The sequence below is a fragment of the Lynx rufus genome, unplaced genomic scaffold (genome assembly GCF_022079265.1).
Source record: "Lynx rufus isolate CCGP_SWC_20201006 ecotype Redwood Valley unplaced genomic scaffold, mLynRuf1.p SCAF_9, whole genome shotgun sequence".
Lineage (NCBI taxonomy): Eukaryota > Metazoa > Chordata > Mammalia > Carnivora > Felidae > Lynx > Lynx rufus.
The window spans coordinates 109,189,408-109,199,634 of NW_025814897.1; the positions used below are offsets into that span (position 1 = coordinate 109,189,408).

The 10,227-nt window shown below is 56.1% G+C and overlaps 2 protein-coding genes across 6 annotated transcripts; one reads left to right on the forward strand and one right to left on the reverse strand.

Moving 5' to 3' along the window:
- The first annotated feature begins 750 nt into the window (after positions 1 to 750).
- On the forward strand, positions 751 to 8,407 carry KAT5 (lysine acetyltransferase 5). 4 transcript variants are annotated; one of them, XM_047071128.1, is made up of 14 exons: positions 751 to 895; positions 995 to 1,061; positions 1,382 to 1,450; positions 1,542 to 1,678; positions 1,969 to 2,124; positions 2,214 to 2,288; positions 2,394 to 2,468; positions 3,037 to 3,285; positions 3,363 to 3,452; positions 4,812 to 4,952; positions 5,032 to 5,125; positions 7,399 to 7,558; positions 7,681 to 7,762; positions 7,853 to 8,407. In XM_047071128.1, the coding sequence occupies exons 1-14, from the start codon at positions 884 to 886 to the stop codon at positions 7,985 to 7,987; spliced, it is 1,542 nt and encodes a 513-aa protein (XP_046927084.1). In that variant the 5' UTR covers positions 751 to 883; the 3' UTR covers positions 7,988 to 8,407. The 4 variants fall into 4 exon arrangements, with proteins under 4 accessions (XP_046927084.1, XP_046927083.1, XP_046927086.1 ...); XM_047071127.1 differs by having other exon boundaries at positions 751 to 1,061; XM_047071130.1 differs by lacking the exon at positions 1,969 to 2,124.
- A 74-nt stretch (positions 8,408 to 8,481) lies between these two features.
- RNASEH2C (ribonuclease H2 subunit C) lies at positions 8,482 to 9,788 on the reverse strand. Of its 2 annotated transcripts, XM_047071132.1 has the most exons (4): positions 9,509 to 9,768; positions 9,127 to 9,320; positions 8,913 to 9,032; positions 8,482 to 8,617 (listed from the first exon to the last, which is right to left on the reverse strand). In XM_047071132.1, the coding sequence occupies exons 1-4, from the start codon at positions 9,678 to 9,680 to the stop codon at positions 8,591 to 8,593; spliced, it is 513 nt and encodes a 170-aa protein (XP_046927088.1). In that variant the 5' UTR covers positions 9,681 to 9,768; the 3' UTR covers positions 8,482 to 8,590. The 2 variants fall into 2 exon arrangements, with proteins under 2 accessions (XP_046927088.1, XP_046927087.1); XM_047071131.1 differs by having other exon boundaries at positions 8,482 to 9,032; positions 9,509 to 9,788.
- Between the last annotated feature and the right edge of the window lie 439 nt (positions 9,789 to 10,227).

Genomic DNA, 10,227 nt, shown 5'->3' on the forward strand with positions numbered 1-10,227 from the left:
GCAAGTGGGGGAGGAGCAGAGAAAGAAGGGGAGAGAGAGAATCCCAAGCAGGCTCCACACTGTCAGCACAGAGATGGAACCCACGAATCCATGAGATTACGACCTGAGCCGAAATCAGGAGTCAGATGCTTAACCGACTGAGCCACCCAGACGCCCCAATTTTAAATACATTTTTTATCTATACCTCTCTTTTTCCTCCCAATCCTCAAGGCTGTAAGCTCCATGAGGTCGGTTTCTTTCACACATTCTCTAACGTATTACAGGCTCCTAGAGTAGTGCCTGGCAGATGCTACAGGATCACTAAATATCTGCTGATTCTATGAATGATTAATACATTACATTTAAAATTAGAAAACTAATATACAAAAGAATATGCCTACAAATCTGAATCCCCATCTCTAAGGAAGTACGTCCACAAGCGGCCAGGCACTGAGGTCCCCTAGCAGTGCCGCCCACTCTCCAGCCTCCCAATCCCCCAGACCCGCCCCCGGCGCCCAGCAGGCTGTGTCCCTGCCGGCGACGCCTCCCGCTGCCACGAGGAGACGCTCGAGCCCGGGCGTCCTGGAAGCACAAACCTAGTCCCACGTGACCCGCGCCGTAACCACGTGATCGGCGTCGCACCCGGTGGGCGTCACGTGACGGACTCAGCTTTCCTCCAATCGTTGTGCGCCTTTCGGGGATTCCACCTAGGACCCAGGCCTTCATTTAAAACACCCCACTCTCCCGCCAGCCAAACGGGACGCCTGCCTGCTTCCAGCTGGATAGCGGTGTCTCTTAAATGTCTTCTTCCAAAGCGGCTTCAGGAGGCGCGGGCCTACAGCGCGATCAGTCCCGGAAGTGACGTCTCCCAGAGGGGCCGGAAGTGGCAGTGGAGGGAGGGAAGATGGCGGAGGTGGTGAGTCCGGTGCCCGGGGCGGGGCGGAGGGAGCCAGGGGAGGTGGGTAGAACCCGAGGCCCCCCAGTAGCCGACCCTGGCGCCGCGCTGTCTCCCCAGGGGGAGATAATCGAGGGCTGCCGCCTGCCCGTGCTTCGGCGGAACCAGGACAACGAAGATGAGTGGCGTGAGTGACGTCGGGGGGCGGGGCTAAGGAACCTGAGGGCGAGGGGCGGGAGGGAGTCAACCGAACCCTCGGGAGGGGGTGGGGCCTCTATAATCCTGGGGCGGGCGGGGCGCAGATACCCGGGAGGGGCGTGGCTCTCAGCCGCTCGGAGACGGACAGGGCGGGGCCTGGAGAGGGGGCGGCACTTGGTGACTAAAAAGGGGTTTGGGCGAAGGCTTCCAAGTGCTGGGGATCCAGTCTGGGGGTGGAGATCAGGTCTTAGGAGGGTGGATCCTCATCGCCTGGCTCGTCTAAGGCTCCTGCCTGTGCTGTTCCCACAGCCTTGGCCGAGATCCTGAGTGTGAAGGACATCAGTGGCCGCAAGCTTTTCTACGTTCATTATATTGACTGTGAGTTCTAGGTTGGGGTGAGGTAGGGCTGCAGGGTGGGGTTGGGAGGCAGCCTCTGGCATTCCTTCCTGAGCCATCCCCACTGCTACAGTCAACAAACGCCTGGATGAATGGGTGACCCACGAGCGGCTGGACCTAAAGAAGATCCAGTTCCCCAAGAAAGAGGCCAAGACCCCCACCAAGAACGGACTTCCTGGGTCCCGCCCCGGCTCTCCAGAGAGAGAGGTGGTGAGTAGGTCCCGTGCTTCACCTTTTTTCTCCTGCCTCCTACTTTTCTCATCTCTTGGCCTCAGGGGCTCCTGGATGGGTAGGAGTCCACACCCTTCCACTCTGGCTTCAGCTTGCAAAGGATGGGGGCCAAATTGCAGATGTAGCTTCCAGAGTCCAGTAGCTATTCCTATGTCCTTGAGAGGGCAGAGGGTGGGGTTTGATCACTCCACGCTGAGGGGCCCCTACTCCCCTTCCCCATCCCACAACCATCCCCACCCCAGAGGAAGACCCTGGACCTATCTCTACAGCCGGCCTCCGCCCAGGCCAGCGGGAAGACCTTGCCAATCCCGGTCCAGATCACACTCCGCTTCAACCTGCCCAAGGAGCGGGAGGCCATTCCCGGTGGCGAGCCTGACCAGCCGCTCTCCTCCAGCTCCTGCCTGCAGCCCAACCACCGCTCAACGGTACCCTCAGCAATTCCAGGGACCTTGCTTTCCTCTTAGGTCCCACCTTCTCTACCTTCTGACCCACCTTTCTTGGTTTCTCTCTGCAGAAACGGAAGGTGGAGGTGGTTTCACCAGCAACCCCAGTGCCCAGCGAGACAGCGCCAGCCTCAGTTTTTCCTCAGGTAAGTTCCCCAAACCCTTGTTTTTGTCTTCGCTTCTCCCCTCTGGCGGCCTCTTTAAAGCTCATCTCACAGCCACCTTTTCCGTTCCTACAATTTCACCTGCAGAATGGATCCGCCCGTAGGGCAGTGGCAGCTCAGCCAGGACGGAAGCGAAAATCAAATTGCTTGGGCACTGATGAGGTAGGTCTGGGGAAGAGGAAAGCTGGGTGAAAAGGAGGGGACACAGGCAGGGTGGAGAGTTCAGTGATTGGCTTAAAAATAAATAAGAGGTTGGGGCGCCTGGGGGGCACAGTCGGTTGAGCGTCTGACTTCTGCTCAGGTCACGGTCTCCCAGTGAGTTCAAGCCCGCCTCGGGCTCTGTGCTGACCGTTCAGAGTTTGGATCCTGCTTTGGATTCTGTGTCTCCTCTCTGTGCCCCTCCTGTGCTCATGCTCTGTCTTTGTCTGTCTCTCAATAATGAATAAATGTTAAAAAAAAATTTTTTTTAATGAATAAATAAGAGGTCGTAGGCAGTGAAGGATCTAGGTAGGGTTGTGAGCCACGCAGAGCTGGTCCAGATCAGTCATTGGGTGATCTTTTTCAAACTACAATTGAAACCTTTCCTGGTTTCCTTTTCTTTTCCTGGAAAGTGCTGAATATAGTACCACACTACCCCATAGGGTTGTTGTTAGGCTTGAACAAGGAAACCTATGGAAGGGTTACGCGAGCTGTGTCCTGTAACCTGGTGTTCTCCACTGGCCCTGGGCAGGACTCCCAGGACAGCTCAGATGGAATACCGTCGGCTCCACGCATGACTGGCAGCTTGGTGTCTGACCGCAGCCACGACGACATCGTTACCCGGATGAAGAACATCGAGTGCATCGAGCTGGGCCGGCACCGCCTGAAGCCGTGGTACTTCTCCCCGTACCCACAGGAGCTTACCACATTGCCCGTCCTCTACCTCTGCGAGTTCTGCCTCAAATACGGCCGTAGCCTGAAGTGTCTGCAGCGTCACTTGGTATGAGGGGTCCCAGGAGGCTGCCTGCCTGCTGCCCTCCACCCTGCCCCTGCCTCTGATCCTCCTGTCTTCCTCAGACCAAGTGTGACCTGCGACATCCTCCGGGCAATGAGATTTACCGCAAGGGCACCATCTCTTTCTTTGAGATTGATGGACGTAAGAACAAGGTCTGTGGCTCAGGGGCAGTGGGGAGCCATTGGCACTGGTGGTGTAGGGGGGAGTTAAATGAGCAGCTTCCTCCTGCTCAGGAACACAGCAGTCTGATTAGCAGATTAGTTTATCCCATTTTTATGGAGTTCCTGCCGTAGGGCGGGTGTGGGGAGGTATAAAGGTGACCAGTAACCAGACAAAGGCTCTAAGTGTTCACAGTCTGGAAAAAACAGATCTGCCAGTATCTTCAGATTCCAGGGATAAGTGTCATGAAACAAAGGGCGGTGGGGGGGGGCGGGGAGGGGGCTCAGGAACCAGAGGAGATGGCCAGCGGAACTTCACAGAGGAGGTCATCTTTGATCCTTGACACAAGGGTAAGGTGGGTAAGGGAGTCACAAGCGGTAGGGTCCTGAAGGGTAGGCCTGGACGTACAGGTGGTGTGAGGGCTCAAGAGCATTTGGGCTGAAAGGCAGAGAGCAGGAGGCAAGGTTGTTACAAGAAGCAGAGCTCAGGTGGTGAGAATAAGGTCAGTTGGGGGAGGAGTAGGGGTCACTGCAGGTTTGGGCTTCAAACCTGCCTCAGTCTGTGGCTGCGGGAAGGAAGGAGTAATCTGGAGGGACCGTTAGGACTGTGAGGTCATTCCCAGGGCAGAGAGGGCAGTGAGGGAGAAGCATCTTGAAGGGCAGGTGAGAGCTCTGGCTCGGGTGCTAGGGAAGCTTGCAGGAAGACGCTTTAACTGCTGTTCTTCGTGGTTAAATGTGGATTTAGGCATCCAGATGGCAGTGCCCAGCAGGTGGTTAAAAAGCCACGTCTGGTATGCAGGAGAAAAACGTGTATAGCGGTAAAGCAGCAAGATTAATCATTTTGCTGGGCAACCCCAAAGGCTGTTCCCCTTCAGTTTCAGAACACCTAATCTCCATTGTAGGATAGGAGGTCAGCCTCCAGTAGGTGCGACTGCGGGCCAGAGAGTGTTGTGGTTTTGGACAGGTAGATTCCTAGGACCGTCACCTGGGTAGAGCTGCTCATAAGCCGTGGCAGTCTGCCTTCCTGGAAACACGCTGCAATTTGTTGACTGTTGTCAACTACAGCAGAGGGCAGTGGAAGCCCCCTGGGCGAGACTTAGGTGGAGGTATGGGGCCCGGGGGTAAGCCCGCCCAGCCCACCAGCAAGGCAGGTGGTCAGGCACCATCGTGGAGCTGGTATATGGGCTCAGCACTGAGAAGTCGCTCTGCCTGAGTGGCAGGGACAGCCTGACCGATTGAATGGATCAGACCCCAGGGAGGAAGGCTCATCACCTATCAGCCTTGGGTAAAGAAACTAAGTGACTACCTTTAAGACTGAGTACCCAGAATGGTGACAGGCCTTTTCCTTTGCAGAGTTATTCCCAGAACCTGTGTCTCCTGGCCAAGTGTTTTCTCGACCATAAGACATTGTACTATGACACAGATCCCTTCCTCTTCTATGTCATGACGGAGTATGACTGTAAGGGCTTCCACATCGTGGGCTACTTCTCCAAGGTGAGCGCTCACCTGGATCCTCTCTCGGCCCTGTGCTGAGCTGTGTCCCCCTCCTCACTCACCCACCCCTGCTTTCTAGGAAAAGGAATCCACGGAAGACTACAACGTGGCCTGCATCCTGACCCTGCCTCCCTACCAGCGCCGGGGCTACGGCAAGCTGCTGATCGAGTTCAGTGAGTACCTGTGCCCTCGGCCAGGGGCTGGGGTTGGGTACTGGCGGGACCGGCACCAGTGCCCCAGTTGTGCCTCCCTCTTAGACATGCCAGGCTACTGTCAGCCCTGCTGTGCAGCCCCATCACCAGGGGAGCTGGCCAGAAATAAAGATGAGACTCTCCTGAGGTTCTCTTCCATTCTCAGCATGACTGCCCTGCTCGTTTGTTAGGTTCTCAGCCCCTCCCTCCTCCTTGGCTAAGGTTCTAAGCACCACCCAACTTTCCCCAAATCTGACTCATAGGCTCCTGCCGAGGGCCACGGGCAGAGGCCAGGTGAGCCACTGTTGTTTATCTGTCTGCTTCTGTGCCGTCATACAAGTTCCTAGGTGAGGACCGGTGCCTTCGTTTCCCTAGTTGTTGCCTGAGCCTTGCAGACAGATGATCAGAATGTCATCAAACATCAAAATGGTGTTAACTCAGCAAATTTTTGTGTGGATTTGGCCTCTGCTTCTTGGATTCAGGCAGATCAGTCTCTTTAAAGCCCAGAAGGGACTCTGTCCCTCGTAATACATGAACTCTTCCCTGTTCCTCCAACTGCAAGGCCCCCTTCTGCTTCCCAGTATCTTATCTCCACTCCATTCAACTCTCTACTCACTGCATCCTTGGGATAACCAAGCTCTGACCTGGGAGATGGGAGGGAGCGTTAGCTGTTTGGTGAAGACACGGAGGCTTGACTTAATCCAGGTCGTGGTCCATTTGAGGAATTTTATTAGTAGAATGATGCTGGATGGTGGCACATCCCCAGGAAGCCTTCAGTCTGGTAGAGCAGGCAGATACTTAAAATGCATCTAAGCTTGGGAGCTCAGACCTCAGTGGAGACAGGTTATGGTCAAGGTCACCAAGATGTGCTCAGTTCTCCCCAGCAGGAGCAGACCGGTGCACCAGAAGCACCCATTCCAGGCAGTTCTTGAGGACAGGTGGAAGTTCACTAGGGAGGGGCCAGGAGTTCCCTGCAGCCAAGGAGGTGAGTGTGGCCTCCAGTTGATCTGTCAGGACTCCACATGCACTGGTGGGCCCAGCACAGTTGAGTAGAAACCTGGGTTCGCCCCTGTTCCCTTCTGTTGCTGCCTTTCTCTAAAGAACCGGCCTCTCTGTCCCTCTCTCCACCAGGCTGCTGGTGGAAGCCACAGGAGATTGGACAAGAGGGTAAGACTGGCAGATAAAGATAGGGAGGAGTGGGGCAGAAAGGGCCATGGCCCAACATAGTTGATGACTGAGGGCGAAGGGCTTTTACAAGTAAGGGGACGCCCCAGACCCTGAGGAAGAAAGAGAATGAAGACTCTTCCAGGAGACCTGAAGCCACACAGGCTTTTGCAGCAGCTGAGGGGCTCGCTGGAAACTGTCTGCCAGTGCCCAGTAGTCAGCAGGGTAGAGGAGGACAGAGCAGTCAGAGGGGGGAGGGGAGGAGGGAGTCCCTGGAGAGAGCAGGTAACCTGCTGAAGAATGACCTGACCTGGGGGGCGCATTGGCGCCGCTCTCCTTGCTTTACCTCCCTTCTTTTTTTTTTTTAATGTTTGTTTTTGAGAGAGAGAGAGAGAACACGCGTGTGCGCCACATGCCGTGCACACACTGGGGAGGGGCAGAGAGAGGCAAGGAGGATCCAAAGCAGGTTCCATGCTGACGGGAGAGTGCTTGATACGGGGCTCAGACCGGCAAACCGCGAGATCATGACCCAACCCGAAGTCAGATGTTCAACCAACCAAGCCACCCAGGCACCTCTCTCCTTGCTTCGTGTCAGCACCTAGCTAGGCCTAGCCTGGTCCTGGAGCACTGATGGCCCTCAGGTAGCAACTAGGGGGACTGATTTGACTATAAGTCCAAGAACCCTCAGGCCTAGACGAGAGGTGGGGTCTGCCTTCCCTCCTCATATACCCTAGCAGAGAGAGTCTGGAATGATGAAAATCAGAGGCAGTTTCTTTTCCTAAGCCATTTTCTCTGCATTCCCCGCCCCCTGCTCTGCCTATAAGCCCTCACTGGCTCCTGAGTATCCCTCCTAGTTGACTGTGGCTTCGACCCTAGGTCCCGCCACAGCAGAGATCAAGAGTGAATGCTCATTAGTTCTTTACGGGGAAACTGAGACACCACAGACAAGCCCCTTATGCCAGGTCACTGAACGACCACCTGGCAGGGCCAAGATGGGGCCCCGGCAGTCTCCTTCCATAACCCACGCTCTGAAACACTGGTTGCACAAAGCTGTGACCGCTTACCCACCCCTTCCTGCTCTGTTGCCGTAGGCTATGAACTCTCCAAAGTGGAAGGGAAAACAGGGACCCCTGAGAAGCCCCTCTCAGACCTTGGCCTCCTATCCTACCGGAGCTACTGGTCCCAGACCATCCTGGAGATCCTGATGGGGCTGAAGTCAGAGAGTGGGGAGAGGCCGCAGATCACCATCAAGTGAGCCTGGCCCTACCTACCCCGGGGGTGCATGGCATGCCCTGTCCTCACTCCTGGGGTTCCTGGGAGGCTTGGGGCAGAGACGAAGGTCCCCAGAGAACCTGATCTTTGCCCTCCCACAGCGAGATCAGTGAAATCACCAGCATCAAGAAGGAGGATGTCATCTCCACTCTACAGTACCTCAACCTCATCAATTACTACAAGGTAGGGGCTGGCAGGGGGAGACAGGTTTGTGTAGGGCTGCAGAGTGCGTGCCCCACATGGGCTGACCCCACCCCCCCATCTCCCCTCCAGGGCCAGTATATCCTCACACTTTCGGAGGACATCGTCGATGGGCATGAACGAGCTATGCTCAAGCGTCTCCTTCGGATCGACTCCAAGTGTCTGCACTTCACTCCCAAGGACTGGAGCAAGAGGGGAAAGTGGTGACCAGGCACTGTCCACAGCAGTGGCAACAAAAGCACGCGGGGCTGACAGCACATCCCACCCCTTCCAGGGTCCCCAGGAGGCATACCAAGGGAGGTGGGGCTGAGGACAGCTCCATAAAGAGAGGACGGGCCTCATAGGGCCTGGGCCAGCTGGGGCCCAGCACCAAGGCGAGCTCGGGGCTCAGGTCAACTCCAAGGTCAGCTGACCACAGGTCTGGGCCTGCTAGGAACCAGGGACCGGAGGGAGCCAGGCAGCTGTGTACAGTGACATGGGGGGGTGGGTGCACTCTGTACAGAGGACTAGTGGCTGTAAAAATTCCTTTTGTAAAGTAGGAGGTGGGGGGAGGGTGGGTACTGGCTGCAAAATTCTGGCCTCTCTTGCCCTCACTGCTCCTTGGCAATAAATTGTTTCTATAGGCCAGAGCCACGAGAGTTTCTTGTGGGAGAAAGGGCAATGCCAGCTCAGGGGCTCCAAGGTGCCCACAAACTCACAGGTGCTGTGAAAAGCTCATTTATTTGGGGTGATGGAATCAGCGGCTCCAAAGTGAAGAGGTGGTTTACTGGGGTGAAGGGACCAGTGGCTTTCAATTTCAGGTTCCGGTTCTCAGTCCTCAGGCACCTGTGCGTGAATCTGCAACAGGAGTCCCCTCTACCACTGGATTTTTGACATGTGACTGGGCGGCCCACCTACTCTGGGAGGGACCCAGCTACTCAGAATGACAGCCCCTTCTAGACAGGTCAGAGCCACACTGCCCCTGATCAGTCCAGTCCTCCATTCAGACCCAGGCTCCACCTGCCCCATTGTGCTCCCCCTCCCCGAAGCCCCAAATCCACTGCGGGGGCAAGATTCTGGATAACCTAGGCAATAAGCTTGAAGTCAGAGAGGAACGGACGGGGCCTGGAAGAGGGCACATCCATCTACTCACCGCGGCAGCGAGACTGGGCCAGGTTAGGGCCCCGCGCACTTTGGCATCCGGACCGGGGATGGTCTCCAGGCCCCACAGCGTGAAGCCACTGAAACTAGCGGTGGCTCCGATGAACCGGTCCTGGGGAGGGAGCTCGGCTAAACATTGGGGCCACCGCTCCCGCCCGCAACCCCCCTCCAGCCCAATCCCCCCACCACCCCGCCCCCGTGCTCACAAAGTCCCGCTCCAGCGCCTCTGGAGGTTCCACCAGCTCCTGCTGCCCTTGCTCGTTGTCATTCGACGAACCCTCCGAGAAGCCCTTCCCCACCAACCCCTCTCCCTTTTCTTCCATCACGTAGCCCACGAGGCCGGGCGGCACCACCACCTCCTCGCCGCGTAGTTTGCGGCCCCGAAACGACACTTCCAGTCCTGTAGGAGACAGGCGCGGGGCCTCAGTGAGGGCCCGATTCAGGCCTAGTGGGGCAGCCTCCCTGGGGCCCTCCCGCCATCTCCAGTGGACCACGATCCCCAGGAGCCCTTGAGCCGCTCCTCGCCGAGAAGAGAGTGGCGCGCGCGCGGGGGCTGCCGGGAGCTGTAGTCCGGTCGTGAGTGCTCACCGTCGGGACCCTGGCGGATGGCTGGGGTGAAGAAGCGCCCCACGGGGGCAGGCCGGCTAACCAGAACCTCGCAGGGCAGAAGGTGCAACGTGGCGGGAGGTGCGTCGCGCAGCGTGCCGGGGCGCAAGTGGATTCGGCATTTCTCGACGGCCGCTTCATCGCTGCTCTCCATCCTCTGCCGCGACTCTGCCACTCGCTGGCTAAGGCCAAAGCTGGCGCGTAAAGCACGCGGAGCCTGTCGGGAGGCCGGAGACGGTCAGCGCAGAGCCTCCTGGGAGGCGTAGTCCTTCCTTGAGGCTCCTCTGCGAGCCCTGTGTCTCTGTGTTAAAGTCCCAGCCATTTTTTCTTGAAAATGTGTTTCAGTGGTACGTTATTGTTGCAAAAAATTAAAACTATTTCGAAAAGTATTCTTTTCATGTCATTGGTAAGAAGAGTTGTTTGTTTTACTGGGGACATCAGCCTTCCTCAAATGTGTTGAAGATGTTTTATCTGAGTTTGTGGTTTGTTTTCCCAACTGTGACATGTTTTGTTTTGTTTTGTTTTGTAAATTTATCAACCTTTTCCTCTTATGTCTTTTTTGTGTTCGCAATATTTGCTTTTTTAGTTTCCTAACTCTTCCGTAATGTTTATTTGTTCAGATGCCCAAATTAGATATGTTTTGACAAGTTATTTCATACCACAAGTATGTACAAAACTGGTAATTAAGGTTAAAACTGCAG